Genomic DNA, 19,526 nt, shown 5'->3' on the forward strand with positions numbered 1-19,526 from the left:
AAGCTTCAATAGCTGTATAGTGATAGGGGAAAGAAGATTGCATACCAACATTATATATATATATATATATATATATATGTATATATATATATATATATATATATATATATATATATATATATATATATATATATATATATATATATATATATATATATATATATATATATATATATATATATATATATATATATATATATATATATACATATATATATACATATATACATACATATATACATACATATATACATACATATATACATACATACATACATATATACATACATATATACATACATACAAACACACACACACACACACACATATATATACACTGTATGTATGTGTGTGTATATCTATTATATATATATATATATATATATATATATATATATATATATATATATAAAACCCACTTCTACGTAGCAGTGTACACAGAAAGCTGACAAACAGTGTGGGCGGGATTATACAGAAGTCAAAGTACTTCAGATGTGCAGCTGATAAAACAGAGATTTTATAAAGAAAAAAAAAAGATTTTATATATATATATATATATATATATATATATATATATAAAATATTTATAGCTCAGTAAGTGACATCACTGGAATCAGGGTCCCTGTCTCTACATTATGCTGCTCTCAGATGGGGGAGCAGAAACCTGGTGATAGATTCACTATATAATGGCCACAATTTTCCTGTATATAGAGATTTGGCCAAGTATTAATGTGTTTTTCATAGGGAGAGGAGAGAAAAACAAACTGGCAGTGGCTTATCTCTCCTGAAAATAAAAAAGATCGGTTGTTGTAATTCTGCCGACATCATGTGTTGGGGGAAGAGTTGGGACCCCCCATACACATTGGTGTTTGGAGGTCTTTACTATTACAAGGGTAAAGTATCACTACAGCCTGCCATGCACTCACCTTTTGGTAGGATGGTAAGTAAGGCATTTTCTCAATAACGTTAGTAGATTTTCTGGAAGGTTCTTGATTAAAAAAAAAATATTCTTATTAATAATAATAATAAAAAAAATTTAGCTGATTTGTAATACAATAAAATATTAAAAATATTAACCTTGTGTCAATTCAACTGTTTAGACATATTTACATCACCAGGTCCAAAAGTAACCGATATCCTAGCACTTGGCAATCAAGGTCATGTCCTCAGAGGTATCCTGCCAGACTCACATGTAATATCATTTCTAAACTCAATCTAATTGCACACTACAGCACCACAATACAGCATTATTTGCCATTAATCTGTGCAGCATCATTACAACGCTCCACAGCAGCACCCGGGCTTGTAACAAGCATCTCCACACAGCTACAGAGAAGGGATAAATCCAATCCCGCTCTTATTACAGACGATTTGCAATGCTCCCTGCTAGAATTGATTACATGGCCCTTCACTTGCTCTACAGCGCCACCTACAGGGACTATCACTAACAATCACCGCTTAAAATGCATGTCACTAGCTTTAGCAGCAATTTCCTGGGAATAGCAAAGCGCTTCACACACCTTTATCACTTCCACACATCCATGTTCTTCAGCGAGCACGGTCACAATGTCATCAACACAGCCTGAGGGAACAAAATAACAAGAAAATGAGGCCTGAGCTGTACACACAAGCACTTGAAACCACGTAAAAATAGCACGCTGGGAATTACATGGCGAGGGCTGGAAAGCTAAATACAGCCAGAATGGAAATCCGCAAGTAGCAAAACAAACATATGATTAAATGTAGATCAAGGCTTCCTGCAGACATGATAGCATTTGTATCCTTATACTCTCACACTGGAAGCAGCTGGATGATCATGGTATATTGACCTAATATTTACAAACTAACATTAACAAAAATGCAGCAGAGAATGTGCTGTGACCAATGGCAGTCAGAAAGGCACTCATAATATGACAGGATCAGACCACCTTGGCTCCTTTCATCATGTCTACATTATCTTTTTTTTTAATGCAGAATACCCTGCCTATAGTGTAGTATGGCGGTGGTTTGGTTCCACATACAGAGAAGCATGTTGGTGACTCAGGGATTTCTATAGTGAAGCATAGCAGTGACTAGGTGATGAGTAAAGTGAAGAATGGAGGTGGTTTGGTGATGACTACAATAAAGCATAGCGGTGGCTCAGTGATAACTATAGTGGAGCATGGCAGTGGCTCAGGGATGACTATAATGGCCCATAGCAGTGACTCAGTGATAACTACCGTGAAGCATGGCAGTGGTTTGGTAATGACTAAAGAGAAGTGTAGTGGTGGCTTGGTGACGACTACACTGAAGCAATTTGGTGCTTTAGTGATGACTACAGTAACGCACGGCAATGGGGCAATGGCTAGGTGATGACTACATTGAAGTCTAGTGTTGGTTCAGTGAGGACTACAGTAACGCATTGTGGTGGCTCAGTGATGACAATAAAAAATGGCGATGGCTCAGTGATGACTACAGTGAGGCATGGCGGTGACTCGATGACAAGTATAGTGAAGCATGGCAATAGCTCTGTGATAACTACAGTGAAACATGGCGCTGGCTCAGTGATTGCCATAATGAAACGCAGTGGTAGTTCGGCAATGACTTCAGTGAAGGATAGCAGTGGCTCAGTGATGACTACCGTGAAGTATGGTGGTGGCTCGGTGATGACTAGCGTGAAGCATGACTAAAATTAAGCATGGCAGTAGCTCGGTAACAACTAGAAAAAAAGGACGGTGGTGGCTGAGTGATAAATACAGTGAAGCATGGTGGTGGCTCAGTGATGACTATAGTGAAGTTTGGCGCTGGCTCAGTCATGTCTGGAGTGAAGCATGGTGGTGGTCCAATGCTAATTACAGTGAAGTATGGTGGGGATTTTGTGATGCGTTTATGAAGCGTGGTGGTGGCTTGGCGATACTCTGGGTTCTTTGCTTCCTCTGGCACTGAAAACCTACAGTAAATGAAGGGTAAGAGAACTAATGCGGAAGTCATTACAAGTTGATTTTGTGAGGACTTTGGAGAAACAACTTGTTAAATTTGCAGTTGAGACTCTTGCGTTTTTTTTTTTTACAAACAGCAGAAACTTTGTACATTTTTTAAAAAAATCTAATTTGTAATGTTGGATGAAAAACTTTGATTGCAACAATACAAGCGATAATAGATATTGACGGAAAGGTTCATTTTGTATATGTCATCTAATTTAAAAGGGTCCTCCACTACTTGGACAACCCATTCTTAATCAGAGTGATCAAGATAAAAAAAACCCCAAAACACTTATACTCCCCTCCGGTGTCGGCGTCAATCCTGTGGTGCCGAGAGTCGCTCGCATCACATTGGTAAATCATGTGTGCCCTGTGCCCAATCAGTGCAGGCTTCATTCTTCCTGCCTTCGGATGAATCAAACATCAAGAGGAAGTTAGAAATGACCTCATTTTGATGTTTGATTGGTCCAAAGGCGAGGAGAGTGAAGCTAGCGGTGCTTGGGAGAGTGCTAGTGATATAACAATGTTAAGTGAGCCCTGGCAGAATCTGTGCCAACACCACTGGAACATTGCCAGCACAGGAGAGGAGTATAAGTGTTATTTTCTGGGGGCACACATGCCGATTAACAAGGGGTAGTGGACAACCCCTTTAACTTGCACCTGTTATTTCAGGCCAGTCATCAGAATCTTTTGTGTACATAAGCAATAATACCATTTCTAATTGGCCTATATTTTGCATTTTTGGCAATCTTTATACTTCTGCATTAGAATCCAGTTTTCCAATGAATCTGTTCCCTGCTCTGCACTGATGTGTTCACTGTCTATACTTGGCGGCGTGCTGTGGTTTAAAAAAAAATCTCAGCAGGAGATTATCACTAGAGGATCTGATTCCTCCATTATCATGAGCTCTGGGCTGCTTGCTGTAGTTTTGATAAAATCACAGCATTATCAGCAGAGACTAGAAAACCTACTGGCATGTAGTCGTCATGTAGTCATCTATATTCATGAACTCTGTATAACAATAACTGCACCACTGAGCAGCACTTTTCTCGTTATGCGCAGTGTACAATCAGTAATATGGATGGGTTTATATAGAGCTCAGCATTCAGAGAACGAGAAGATCTACAGCAGATAAAATGATTTTATGAAAAAAAATAAAAAAATACAAACCGCCCGTCTCTGCCCCTACATCAGGCTGCTCCCAAATGTTGCAGAATTATTTTTTTTTTAACTCTTTTCCTGAAAGGAATGGTCATCAGAGGATGGTGACAGAAGCAGGGTCAATGAAAGCAGCGCCTCCCAAAGACCAATTGTCAAACATGTCAGCTCTTCAGAACAATATCTTAAACTCCTGCTATTAAAGATCCCCCATCCATACACATTAGGTTAATGAACACACAACCTGTCAAGACAAGTGAGACCCACCAACCATCTAACATGTAGGAGGACCTCTTAACTCTCCCCTCACAGATGATTGTGAGGGCAAGGATGGATTGCTTTGGTTTGTGTTGGAGATAAGCCACCACCTGAGGAGTCTGACAGCAGCTTACCTCCATCTACTCACTAAAACAATACACATGCTCGGGTGAGCCGAACATGCATATGTATAGATAAGTCCGGAACAGATATCTGATAGCATGCTGCTATTAAAGGTGTATGGATACTCTTAATAGATGGAGCTGGAGTATTGCACATTCTACCCATCTGTGGGTGTGCTGGATATATATGCTGCACATAAAGACCACATTATCAGAGACCAAAACAGAGCTGCAATATATTATATATTCACCGCTAACGATTTCACTGTTTATGATCTCAGCACTTCCACCACCTCCACTTGTCCGCTTTGGTCTTGCCTGATGGTAATATCTCTGTACTTGTGTATACAGAGGAGTAGAGTGCAGGCGGGCAGCATAAATACAAAGAACTGAGTAACTGTATAGCATTTATTCTATCTTTATAGTGATATATTACACAATCATGCAGCGCAGGACGCTTATTCTATTTGTATCAAAAAATAAACACGTTCAATATACTATGCAAGCATTTACAATTGCTACATACCCAACTCAAGTATCAGCTTTAGCTTCTCCGATATGTCCAGGCTTTGAAATAATGTTCTTCCCTGAAATAAAGGAGAACGCTAAGTAGTATTATTACATGAGATATTGTGTGTGTGTGTATTTTATATATACATATATTATATAAAATAAAAAAATAAAAATAAAATATATTATAAGAGTGTATGTGTGTGTGTGTATGTCCGCTAAAGGAATCCACACCGTCGCATTTACAATCACGAAATTTTGCACAGACGCCTCATGTGACCAAGGGAGCGTCATAGACTATGTTTAGGCGGCAAAATTTAACTCTGCGCTTTACAATTACTATCCAAAAATCCTGCTGCCATTAAACTGAATGGAGCTGGGAGCTATAGTTATTAATAGCAACTGTCAGTGGTTGCTATAGGAACAAAATAAACTGTTAGTATAAAAAGCTTATGTGTGAGAGAGAGACAGAAAAAGACAGACAGCCGGGCAAAGAGACAGCCGGGCAAAGAGACAGCCGGGCAAAGAGACAGCCGGGCAAAGAGACAGCCGGGCAGAGTGACAGACGGGCAGAGTGACAGACGGGCAGAGTGACAGACGGGCAGAGTGACAGACGGGCAGAGTGACAGATAGGGAAAGAGAGAGACAGACACACACATAGAGACAGATAGACTGATACAAATACAGAGAGATAGAAACAGACAGACAGAGACATAGACACAGACAAACAAGGAAAGAGACAGCCAGAGAGACAGCGACACACATACAGAGACTGGGAGAGAGACAGTTACAATCCCGGATACTACAGCTAGTAAATTTATATATATATAATATATATATATATATATATATATATATAAATAAATATAAGAGGTTGCTATGGGACTTGTAGTTCTACAAAGGCTTCTTTCTGCATATAAGGGTCAGGTTCCCTTTACTAATCCCAGTGTGCTGGGCAGGGCTGGAGAATCACAGACCTCCACCTGTGGGTGTGTCCAGTCTGATTTAGCAGGCTGTCAGTGAGTGTGAAGCAGTGTGTGGAGCAGCCCTGCATGAGGAGCAGCCTCAGGCAGGTAAAGAGGCTGCTATTCTCAGAGAGGTCTGAGAGTGTGCTGCACATGGAGGATGTGTGCTGGAGGTCTCAGTCTGTGTGAAGACTGGAGAGAGACTTCTGGAAATCAGTCCAGGTGAGGACTGGGGAAAAGACTGCAGCCTGGCTGGAGAGTGCTGGAGGCTGCAGGAAGCAACCACAGTGAGTGTTCGCTGGCAGGGGCCAGAGTGTGGAGACTTCACTATGGACATTTAAATGGACTTGAAGCCCACGGTATGTGAAGGTGTTTAGTTTACCTTTTCCTTTAAGCCAGGAGAGGCTTCATTGTGTTTTGTAAGTGCAGTTTATGTTGGTTACTAATAAACTGGTGCATTTTTGAGAAAGACTGTGTTGCCTGTGTATGCCTAAGCTACCCTGCACCGCTGAAAGTGAGTGGAACCCCCCAGGTTATATATATACACACACACACAAACACACACATGGGAAAACCAAAATACAAAATTGGTGCAAACACGGACGTGTGAGGCACATCAGAGACATGGGTACGTGTGACATCCGTGTTAAAAACGGATGTCACACGTACCTAAAACATGGACGTCTGAAACCAGCCTTAAACAGTGTATATGCACACAGTTGTGCTCAATAGTTTCCATGCCTAGGGAGATTTTTTGCTTTCTTGGCCTTTTTTCAGAGAATATGAATGATAACACAAAAACTTTTTCCCACTCATGGTTAAAGTTGGGTGAAGCCATTTATTGTCAATCTACTGTGTTTTTGCTTTTTTTTTCCTTCAACTTTTTATTTTTGAAAAAAAAAGTGTTTTTAATATTTTTTTATAACAAAAGGAAAATATGTAATTAGTGTTTTTGCTTTTTAATTCATAATGACAACCAAAAATATCCAAATGACCCTGATCAAAAGTTCACATGCCCTGGTGATTTTGGCCTGATAACATCCCCAGAATTTGACCTAAATGGGTTTGAATGACTATTAAAGGTAACATCCTCATTTGTGACCTGTTTGCATGTAATCAGTGTGTGTGCATAAAGGCTGAGTGAGTTTCTGGGATCCAGACAGACTCTTGCATCTTTCATCTAGGAACTGATGTTTCTGGATTGTAAGTCATGGGAAAGCAAAAGAATGGTCAATGGATTTATGGGGAAAAATTGTTGAACTGTATAAAACAGGAAAGGGATACAAAAAGATATCCAAAGAATTGATAATGCCAGTCAGCAGTGTTCAAACTGTGATTAACAAATGGAAAATCAGGGGCTCTGTAAAAAAACAAACCCCAATCAAATACATCAACAAAAATTTCGGCCACAACTGCCAGGAAAATTGTTTGGGATGCAAAGAAAAACCCACAAATAACATCAGCTGAAATACAGGACTCTCTGAAAACTAGCAGTGTGACTGTTTCAAGATGCATAATAAGGAGGCACTTGAAAAAAAATGGGCTGCATGGTTGAGTCGCCAGAAGAAAGCCATTATTACTGTGCAAATGCTACAAAGTATCTCGCCTACGATACACCAAACACCACAGAGACAAGCCTCCAAACTTCTGGAACAAGGTAATTTGGAGAGATGAGACCAAAATTGAACTTTTTGGCCCCAACCATAAATGTTACATTTGGAGGAGAGGTGTCAACAAGGCCTATGATGAAAGGAACACAATTCCTACTGTAAATCTCAGAGATAAATCACTGATGATGTGGGAATGTGTGAGCTACAAAGGCACAGGAAACTTGGTCAAGGTTGAAGGAAAGATGAATGCAGCACGTTATCAACAAATACTGGAGGCAAATTTGCATTCATGAGCCCAGAAGCTGCGCCTCAGACATACTTGAACGTTCTAACCAGGGCTGTGGAGTCGGAGTTCATTTTGGTGGAGTCGGTAAAAAATGACCGTCTTCGACTCCTAAAATATATAATAAATTGGGTACAGTAATTCAATGCAGAATGTGCTGAATATTTTTTCATAGGAATTTGGGAAAGTTATGAAATGTCCTATAAATGGCTGTTCATATCCTGATCTAAGCAGATCAGCTTTTTAAAAAAATCGCATCACCTGAAAGGTTTTTAAGCTCATAGATTTTCAATAGCAAAAGCAGATTAGAAAAATGCCACACAAACTGACATGCTCATTCTTTGTGAGGATCCGTTTTTGAGCCCAAAAACGGATCATCACAAAACTATGTGTCTGAATGTCATATCTTGAAACCCATTGACTTTGCTGGGATGCCCATAGTCACTGCAAAAAACAAATTCGCAAAAACGCTGTGTGTGAATGTATGTAGCCTGAGGATCTAGGCTTTGTCTTAGCTAAGATAAGTCTGTGCTGCACTTGAGCACCAGTGAAGCTCCTCCTCTACAGGCAAGGGTAAAAAGTAAAACACACTCAGAAAGAAGGAAGGCCTGCACCCATCTCAGAATTGCTAGAGTGAACAAGATAACAAGAGTAAGGTAATTACTTCTTAAAGCATACAATGTGTGCAGAATTATTAGGTAAATGAGTATTTTGATCACATGATACTTTTTATACATGTTGTCCTACTCCAAGCTGTATAGGCTTGAGAGCCAACTACCAATTAAGTAAATCAGGTGATGTGCATCTCTGTAATGAGGAGTGGTGTGGTGTAATGACATCAACACCCTATATAAGGTATGCTAAATTATTAGGCAACTTCCTTTCCTTTGGCAAAATGTTTCAGAAGAGAGATTTGACGGGCTCTGAGAAGTCCAAAATTGTGAGATGTCTTGCAGAGGGATGCAGCAGTCTTGAAACTGCCAAACTTTTGAAGCATGATCACCGAACAATCAAGCGTTTCATGGCAAATAGCCAACAGGGTCACAAGAAGCATGTTGGGCAAAAAAGGCTCAAAATAACTGCCCATGAATTGAGGAAAATCAATCGTGAAGCTGCCAAGATGCCATTTGCCACCAGTTTGGCCATATTTCAGGGCTGCAACGTTACTGGAGTATAAAAACGCACAAGGGACATGGCCAAGGTAAGGAAGGCTGAAAAATGACCACCTTTGAACAAGAAACATAAGATAAAATGTCAAGACTGGGCCAAGAAATATCTTACGACTGATTTTTCAAAGGTTTTATGGACTGATAAAATGAGTGACTCTTGATGGGCCAGATGGATGGGCCAGAGGCTGGATCAGTAAAGGGCAGAGAGCTCCACTCCGACTCCGACAACAACAAGGTGGAGGTGGGGTACTGTTATGGGCTAGTATCATCAAAGATGAATTTGTGCGACCTTTTCGGGTTGAGGATGGAGTGAAGCACAACTCCCAGACCTACTACAAGGAAGAAAACTTCTTCAAGCAGTGGTACAGGAAGAAGTCTGTATCGTTCAAGAAAAACATGATTTTCATGCAGGTCAATGCTCCATCACATGCATCCAACTACTCCACAGCATGACTGGCCAGTAAAGGTCTAAAAGATGAAAAAATAATGGCATGGCCCCCTTGTTTACCTGATCTGAACCCCATAGAGAACCCGTGGTCCCTCATAAAATGTAAGATCTACAGGGTGGAAAAACAGTACATCTCTCGGAACAGTGTCTGGAGGCTGTGGTGGCTGCTGCACGCAATGTTGATCGTAAACAGATCAAGCAACTGACAGAATCTATGGATGGTAGGCTGATAAAATAGAAGAAAAAAAAACAGAAGTTGTGCACTGCACTGCTTACCACTCTGTGGAAAATGCTGCAATAAAGTCCTTTGGCTCAATTCCATGTAGAGCCCGCCTTGTGGGTGCTTGAAGTGCAGATCAGCTGCTGTATCCTCACATTGGACTTGACTGAAAAAAAACAGCTGATGGCAAGTGGAAGTCCTGAACTACCGTGGTGCTATATGCCAAGAAGCCAGAGCAAGTACTAATATCATAAAAAAGAGAAGTTTTGGCAGCACCTGTCTGCAAAAAAGAAAAATAAAATAGATTTCTTGACACCGCAGAGTGCTGCCAAAACTTCTCTTTTTTATGATATGGATGGTAGGCTGTTGAGTGTCATCATAAAGAAAGGTGGCTATATTGGTCACTAATGTTTGGGGGTTTTGTTTTTGCATGTTACAAATGTTTATTTGTAAATTTTGTGCAGTTCTATTTGTTTACCTGGTAAAAATAAACAAGTGAGATGGGAATATATTTGTTTTTTTATTAAGTTGCCCAATAATTCTGCACAGTATTAGGCTACTTTCACACTTGCGTTGAACGGTATCCGTTGCATTGCGTTGTGTAACGGATGCAACGGATGTGTTGCATATAGTGACACAACGGATGCAACGGATGCTGCAAAACAACGCAATTCGTTTTGATTTTTTTTTTTTTTTTTTCCCGGTTTTACCAGCGGCAGACTATAGTGAACGATCAGCTGATCGTTCCCTGCAGCCGGCCGCTGGGTGATCAGCTGATTGCTCCCAGTAGCCGGCCGCCGGGTGATCAGCTGATTGCTCCCAGTAGCCGGCCGCCGGGTGATCAGCTGATCGCTCCCGCCCGCCGGGTGATCAGCTGATCGCTCCCGGCTGCCGGGTGATCAGCTGATCGCTCCCTGCAGCCGGCTGCCGGGTGATCAGCTGATCGCTCCCTGCAGCCGGCTGCCGGGTGATCAGCTGATCGCTCCCGGCCGCCGGGTGATCAGCTGATCGCTCCCGGCCGCCGGGTGATCAGCTGATCGCTCCCTGCAGCCGGCCGCCGGGTGATCAGCTGATCGCTCCCTGCAGCCGGCCGCCGGGTGATCAGCTGATCGCTCCCTGCAGCCGGCCGCCGGGTGATCAGCTGATCGCTCCCTGCAGCCGGCCGCCGGGTGATCAGCTGATCGCTCCCTGCAGCCGGCTGCCGGGTGATCAGCTGATCGCTCCCGGCCGCCGGGTGATCAGCTGATCCTCCCTGCAGCCGGCCGCCGGGTGATCAGCTGATCGCTGTCACTTGCCGGCGCCCGGGCATGCCGGCGGGCGGGCGCTCAGCTGAGCGCTGTGACTTGCCGGCGGCCGGGCATGCTGGTGGCCGGTCATTCAGCTGAGCGCTGTCGCTTGCCGACGGCCGGGCGCTCAGCTGAATGTTCGGCCACCGCGAGCCAAAATAAAGTTTGATTTAAAAAAAAAAAAAAAAAAAAAAAAAGAAGAGCATGCGCAGTGAAATCCAGAGGATTCCGCTGCTCAAAATAACGTTACATGCTGCGTTCCTCCCGCTGGGCGGAAGCAACGGAGCGTCGCCCAGCGGAAGCAACGCAGCTCCTTTTGGTACAATCCGTCAACCATACAAGTCTATGGGAAACAGCGGAATCCGTTAACGGATTCCGCTGTTTCCCAAAAGGGCGGATTGTAACGGAAGGAAAATAACGCAAGTGTGAAAGTACCCTTAGTTACCTGCACAAACAGATATCCTCCTAAGATAGCCAAATCTAAAAAAACAAACAAAACACTATAACTTCCAAAAATATTAAGCTTTGATATTTATGAGTCTTTTGGGTTGATTGAGAACATAGTTGTTGATCAATAATAAAACAAATCCTCTAAAATACAACTAGCCTAATAATTCTGCACATAGTGTATTTAAACTTTCAATAAACTGTGCTTAAATTAATAGTCCAGTATACTGTATGTTCTCTCTGTATGCTGGATGCTTGTTTGTTTTTTCTTTGAGCTCATGTACTTTTGGGAGGATAGCTACTATACAATATACATACAATATACAGGGAAAATACAGCAACAGGATTGATGAGGACTTATTGTATCATACAAATGATTAAATGTCTGATGTTCACATTGTACTACAATAAATTTTTCACTTAAATATAAGCAATATATGTTGGAGCTGGAGTCAGAGTTGTGGAGTCGGGAGTAGGTGCAAGGGAAATTGAGGAGTCGGAGTTGGAGTCACAGGTTTGGCTTACCGACACCACAGCCCTGGTTCTAACATGACAACGATCCAAAAGACAAGGCCTGTTCAACCTGTCATCGGCTACAGCAGAACAAAGTGAGGGTTCTGGAGTGGTCACCTCAGTCTCCTGACCTCAATATCATTGAGCTACTCTGGCGAGTACTCAAGCGCACAGTTCATGCAAAAAAGCCCAGTAATTTACAAGAACTGGAGGCTTTTTGCCAAGAAGAATGGGCAGCTTTACCATCTGAGAAAATAAAGAGCCTCATCCACAATTACCACAAAAGACTTCAAGATGTCATTGATGTTAGAAGGGGCAATACAAGGTATTAAGATCTGGGGTATGTGAACTTTTGATCAGGGACATTTGGATGTTTTTGATTGTCATTAGGATTTAAAAAGAAAAAACACAGTAGTTTGACAATAAATGGCTTTACCGAACCGCTAACCATGAGTGGAAAAAAGTTTTTGTGCTCAGTATTAATAGGGGCACCCGTCCTAAAAAGTAAAATGTTAATATCTCCCTGAACACAAGAACAATTTTAAAAATTTTGACTAGACTGAGTTACATAAAGCATTTGTTTAACCCATAACATGAAAGTAAAGTTAATATAACTTTCATTATAAAATCTTCAGTTTCACTCAAATTAGTTGATGCTAAATTAATACACCGCTACTACATCTAGTGTTTTGAATGACTTCCATGATTTTTAAGGCCAACACCAAGTCTTCATGGAATGAACAAGTTGGCGACATATTGCAACATCCATCTTTTTCCATTCTTCATGATAGAGCTCTTTTAGAGCCGGGATACAGGATGGAGCATGATGACACCACCATATTTCACTGCATGCACCATGGATTTACAAAAATGAATTTAGAAAACTTTATGGTGGCTACAGTGAAACAGGTGGTGGAAGTGTCCTTACATGGAGCTGCATAAGTGAACCTGGTGTTGCTAGCAACATTTTATTGATGATAACATGAATTCATATATGTACTGATCTAAAGTGAAAGAGAAGATACTCCAATCACTCAATACCCTTGTTAGACGTGCACCTTTACAATATGACAATCATCTAAAACACACGTGTTGCAATTGTGAAGAACAGGGTGAAAATGATTCAGTGGGCAAGTGTCTCCTAATCTGAACCCAATCGAACATCTATGAGGAATTCTGAAGAGACAAGTTGAGCATCACTCTCTATCCAGCATCCAGACTCGAAAAGAGGTTGTTCTTGAATAATGGAAAGAGATAGAATGAAGAACTTTGTGACATATTGCTAAATCTAAGACTAGAAGACTTGGTGCGGTCCTTAAAAATCTTGGCGGGCATATAAAATAAAACCTAGATGTAGTAGGTTTTGATGTGGAATGTATTCATTTTTGCATCATCTAATTTGAGTAAAACTGAAGAATAAAATGAAATGGAGTGAAATTATATTCTTACCTTACATTACCTTACCTTATGGGATAAAAATGTTTTATGAAACGCCGTAGTGTCAAAATTTCGGAAGTGTTCTTGTATTCAGTGAGCTATTGATGTGTGACCCTGCGTGGCTGGAGTTTTCGCTCTCTAACTTTCTATTCTTGAAATTTTGTTGGTTTGTCGCTTTTATTTTTCAATAAAGAAAGATAAAATGTTAGTTTTCAAAGAGGTGAACTCGTTTATGCTGAGCACTGTATATGTATACAATGCAGAAATTTACATGCATAAAACTCACGCTTTCTTCCATCTCTGCAGTCCCATATAGACAATGAATGGAGTGGCAGAATGCTTGTGTCATCATGAAACTATTCAATTACAAGAGGTGGCAGTCACAGAGGTGAAAAATGCATCCACTATCCTTTGGATAGGTGATAACGCTCTTTCCTTGGTAAATCCACCTTTTCATCGAAGTTTTAAGTAGCTGCCCTTAACAAATACACCCCAGAGAATCAGAGATATACAACTTTGCGTTAGACTTCACATACCATGCACAGTTCAAATAAAATGACCCCCAACGACCACACGTCTGACTTGGGACCTGAGGGCAGAGGATTCTCATATTGAGTGGGATCTTTTGGTTTAACGATTCCAAGGGCAATTACTTCCGGAGCCAAATATGAGGGGTATCTAAAGGAAATCAAAAAAGATACATTTATTATAGCAGTTAAAATGACTTCTTGCTGTATGTGCCACAAAATCTACTCAATGAGAGTCAAGTCATCTGACCAGAGGGAAGGGCTGGTGCTGAGCAGTGATGGTTAGTGGAGCGTACAAAATACACTTCATGGATATTAAAAGGAATCATTATCTGAGTCCATTTGCCAATATGATTGTCCATTTCTTATCACTCCATCTGATGCAGTTACAAAACACTACATAGAAACAGGAATAAAATATAACGGGCTTATTACAGCCACAACTACTGTGAACTAAGGAACTTCCTGAACTATATCAATTATTAAACAGTGAAAATAGAGATAATCGGTGAATTTAACAAAAAAAAAAAAAGAAAAAAAAAAAAAGATTTTCCTGAATCTAACTTTTCTTGTGAATCACTTTTTGCAAATTCAGCAAAATGGCGGCCTGCTGGCTAGGAAAGAGGTAATGTGGTAAGAAAAAAAAATCGGGAATAGGGACACAACGGTCCGAGGGATATCAGTCCCTTGGACCGTTGTGTCCCTATTCCCGATATACAGTATTACAAGGTAGATATTTATCCTATGCCCTGGGAGCTTCTTGGTTCCTCCTTCCTGGTCCCCGTACCCCCAGTGGACCTAGACTGATCTCCCATGTCTTGTTTATGTTAATTTATTTTTGTTATTTTGTATTACATTATTCTATTTATCTCAGGTATACCACCTTATAAACTACCTTTATCTGATGCAACAACCGTTGCCTAGCAAAACTTCAATCATTGACTGTGTTTTAGGTGGGTTGTGTTACAGTACCCTTCCCCCTTTTTTCAATGTTGTGTGTCTCTTCCGATGTTGTGGGTCTTTTTCTGTGTTTTTACCTCTGTTTGAAATACAGATTGATGTATTGAGATTGGAAACACTATGATATCTCAGTTCTCATATTAAACATTTAATTTGTGACCCCTAATTATGGTACATATAAATATCTCCATGGATGCATGTATTATATGTAAAATATTTTTTGGTGAACATATCATGTGTGTAATATTGATTGTGTGAACATATCTTTTATGTACACTGTCTAAAATAATGTTTTCTTTTTCTGTTATCATTATTTATCAGAATGTCCTTGATAAAGACCTGAATTAAGGTTGAAAAGTTGGACTTTTCTATGCACAAGTTAAATAAAAACAAAAATACTTCAAAATTACGATCTTCTTCTATTTTTTGGAGTGTGCCGGAGCTTTTTTCTATAGTTCATACCTCTGGTCTAGCTGTCACAGCACCAGTCTTCCTGAGTGGCACCTAGTTACTACCTGCAGCGAAACACCCTCACCTTTAGAGGCTGTGGTGAAGTCCTGGTATGAAACCATAGTCAAAACCCTTTAGGTTTTCTGTGTGCTGTGGCCTAGTGGGGCCACTCACTGCTTGCACCCGTGAGCATTACACTAACCATGCAGGGTGTACAAACGTTTGCATTGGCCCATATTCCTTTTTTTTTGTAAGTTTAAAATGTAAAAAATAATTTTTTTTTTTTTTTAACTTTATGCCTTTTAGAAATCATTTAACCTTCAACTTGCTTAACTTATCAGAATATCAGTAATTTTGAACAGGGGTACTGAAACTTTTACATCCCACTGTATATGACACAATATATAGGATAATATGTGTTGGTGAGCATACTATCCAGTCTTCTGCTGCCACAGTATAATTTAGACCAGCCACATTATGTGTGCCTATAGTATAACATCTGATAATCTGCAGTCACAGTATAGATGTGCCACTTCAGGAAAACAAAAAAAAAAAAAATACAACAGAATTTCTAGAAGCGGCTTCTGCTTGAAAAATTTGACGAATTCACCTGAGTTTAAAAGATGTTGATGTACTTGGCCATGTCTAGGGGACAATTCTGATAATAAGCATGCATTAGGAAACTCTGTGCAATTTCCTTTTGTACAAAAAAATGTGTATTGGAACTTTTAGCAAACACAAAAAAATATAAATAAAATCAAAAGATTTTTAGCATAAGAAATAAAAATTAAGGTTTTAGTTTAAATTTTGGACAAAATTGCCCGACATTACAATATATCATTTATTTAACAATGTGCTTTTCTTTATTAACATACATTGATTAACAAGAGGAACATTCATTTTTTACAGCAGGGTTTGAAATGTTAGGCCATGTGCACACGCTGAGTATTTGGTAAGTTTTTGCCTCATTAAGCTAAAATCAGGAAGAATCAGAGGAAAAGTATAATAGAAACACGTCACCATCACTTGTTTATTAATCACCCACTCCTGGTTTTGGCTACAAATACTGAGGTTAAAAGGAACCGGTCACCACTTTTTTGGCGTATAAGCTGCAGCCACCCCCCAAGGCTCTTATATACAGCTTTCTAACCTGCTGTATATAAGAGCCCAGGCCGGGGTATAACATAAAAAACACTTTATAATACTTACCCAACGGTCGTGCTGAGGTCCTAATGGGTGTGTCCGGTGCCTACACCTCCTCTTTCGGTCATCTTCATCCTCTTTCTGAAGCCTGGGTGCATGACGCAGCTACGTCATACACACTCGCCGGTCCCGCGCAGGTGCACTACAATACTTTGATCTTGCCTGCTCAGGACAGATCAAAGTGCGCCTGCTCAGGACCTGAATGCCGGCGAGTGTAGATGACATTGGACCAGTCATGCACCGCGGCTAGAGAAGGAGAACAAAAAAGATGGCTAAAAGAGGCGGCACCGGACAACGGAGAAGCCCATTAGGCCCACAGCGCGAATGTTAGGTAAGTATGATAAAGTGTTTTTTATATTATACCCCCGGCCTGGGCTTTTATATACAGCATGTTAAAATGCTGTATATAAGAGCCTGGTAGTGGTGGCCGCAGCTTATAGGCCAAAAAAGTGATGACAGGTTCCCTTTAAAAAAAACTCACCAAATACTCGATGTGTGCGCCAGGCCTTAAGGGTGCTTTACACGCTAGCGATGTCGTGCGCGATAGCACCCGCCCACATGGCTGTTTAGTTATGGGGGTGATCGCTGCCGTAGCGAATATCATCGCAACGGCAGCGTCACACGCACATACCTGCTTAGCGACGTCGCTGGAGATACCGAACAATCTTTCCTTTAAAAGGGCGGTTCGTTCGGCATCACAGCGGTGTCACTAAGCGGACGCCCAATAGCAGATGAGGGGCCGAGATGAGCGTCCGGAACATACCGCCCACCTCCTTCCTTCCTCATTGCCGGTGGACGCAGGTAAGGAGATGTTCGTCGTTCCTGCGGTGTCACACATAGCGATGTGTGATGCTGCAGGAATGACGAACAGCCAGCGGCATGCACCACCAACGATATTATGAAAAGGTGCGACGTGTCAACGATTTTTGACGATTTTGCGATCGTTGCTCCTTTTAGTCGCACACAATGATATCGCTAACGGCGCCGGATGTGCGTCACGAACACCGTGACCCCGACGATATATCGTTAGCGATATCGTTGTGTGTAAAGTACCCTTTAGGCTGTGTGCACATGATATTTATTTCTGTCAAGTATACTCTGTGACCTGCCTGAAAAAGCGCAAACTAATTGCTCAAAAGACTGAACATATTCATTTCTATGTAAAAACAACTTGCACAACCTTAACCTATGGTCAAGCTTTTGAACATCTTTTAATCACTTCAGGTTTACAAGGACATTAGGCCATTAAAATAAGTGACCGGACAGTTCGTCAAATTTTTTCTGCTCTGAAGATGCTCTGTACTTTACAGTACAAAATATAAGAAACCTTAAAAACACCCAAAGACGATTGAGTGTCTTTTTGAGCATTATTCACCTCTAGAGCTTTTTGTTCATTGTTGAATGCAGTTAAACAAAAAGTCTTGAAACTTCAAGTAAAAATGCCCCCAAAACACTGGAAGAACATTAAAAAACCTCACTGGCAACCAAAAACATCAGAAAAGGAAATAAATAAAACACAACAAAAGAAAAAAAACAAAAACACTGGAGTTTCCTGAAGCCTCTTCCTCTTCAAAACCTGTATGGTTTTGCCTGCTGGGAAAAAAAACATTAAGTGTGTAAACCCTTAATGGGGTTGTCTGGTCTAAAAAAAAAAACGTTTGCAGTCACTCCATGTGATTGCAGACTGGCAGCATTGCTTCACATGAGTGGCAGTCACGTGGCATCATGTATGCAATTTTCATATTTGTGGATATATGACAACTAGTCTCATCCAGCGCTTCTCAATAGAAGAGAATTGAGAGAAGCCAGGTGAGTCTTGTCTGCAGTGATGAATACAGGCGAACCGTGACAGTATGTGCATTGCACATTGTTACAAATCGAAATCACGCAAATTGTGCATAGACTTTGTTTCTTAGACCGGACAATCCCTTTAAGCTGACCAGCCACCTGCCCCATCTATGTGGACCCCCAGGCTAGTCTGCCTGCGTCCACTGATGAGAACTCAATAAATTATAGCCGGATAATTCAGTATCTTGTCTCCCAGTGAATCAAACGATTGATCATCTCCTAAATCTTCAAATGTAGTCAACTTTAAACTAATGCATATGTGCACTTTGTGTGTGTGTATGGATCAGATATCTGAAATCTCATGTCTTTTAATGGTACTGTAAAAGCAGCTTTTACTTTGCAAAAAACTCATGAAAAAAGATAAAAAAATGAGGCAAAAAGGCATCAAAATCGCAGTGTGAACATAGCCTAACTGGGCAAGGAGAACACCAGCCCTCCCAGACAACCTTCTCCTCTTACCGAAAATACTAAATTATATTATCCAATTTTACAACATTATTACCACTTTATTGCCACTTTTCATAGAGGTTATTTGAACCTTATTATCATTGCTGATTTCCCTATTAAGTGGTGTATTGTTGTCTTTTGAAACCTATAGGGTATATACAGGGTATTAGACCATCATATATGGGGCACGTGCTGTGCAATGGTTGTTTGTTTGTTGTGAGATTTTAAACATTATCTATTAAAAGTTAATTTTAGGCGTCTTCCTAGCTGGATACGTAGCTATATTCAATTTTACAACATGCTGTAAAAAAACTGATCATTTGTCAGACTGTGTGCCTGCTATGTGTGAATACACAAGAACTGCAATATTTTAAATATAATTTTATATATATATATATATATATATACACACATACATACACACATATATATAATATATATATATACACATACATACATACATACATACATACATACATACATACATACACACACACGGTAACTGATAAAATTCTTAAAATCCGCTGACAGTGTTTTTGGACTAGTCATCATACCAGAAGAACTGCTAATTTGGTGGCACTATCATTACCTCTCATTTTAGCTACGGTATCAGATCAATCAGGCAATTTATTACACAGAATATACTGCTGGAAATGCTCAGCTCCCGCTAACCCAGAGGTTGCTCTGTGCCTTTACTGCCACCTA

The 19,526-nt window shown here is 40.4% G+C and overlaps 1 protein-coding gene across 1 annotated transcript in view; it reads right to left on the minus strand.

The window, feature by feature from the left end:
* The window catches only part of TBCK (TBC1 domain containing kinase), a 516,545-nt gene that overhangs the window by 379,422 nt on the left and 117,597 nt on the right, over positions 1 to 19,526 (minus strand). Inside the window, exons 6-9 of the mRNA XM_075350453.1 lie at positions 13,923 to 14,064; positions 5,025 to 5,085; positions 1,521 to 1,582; positions 927 to 988 (exon numbers count right to left, since the gene is read on the minus strand). Of these exons, the coding sequence (XP_075206568.1) occupies positions 927 to 988; positions 1,521 to 1,582; positions 5,025 to 5,085; positions 13,923 to 14,064 (327 nt within the window). The remainder of the gene's footprint in view (positions 1 to 926; positions 989 to 1,520; positions 1,583 to 5,024; positions 5,086 to 13,922; positions 14,065 to 19,526) is intronic.

Source organism: Anomaloglossus baeobatrachus, chromosome 1 (genome assembly GCF_048569485.1).
Source record: "Anomaloglossus baeobatrachus isolate aAnoBae1 chromosome 1, aAnoBae1.hap1, whole genome shotgun sequence".
Lineage (NCBI taxonomy): Eukaryota > Metazoa > Chordata > Amphibia > Anura > Aromobatidae > Anomaloglossus > Anomaloglossus baeobatrachus.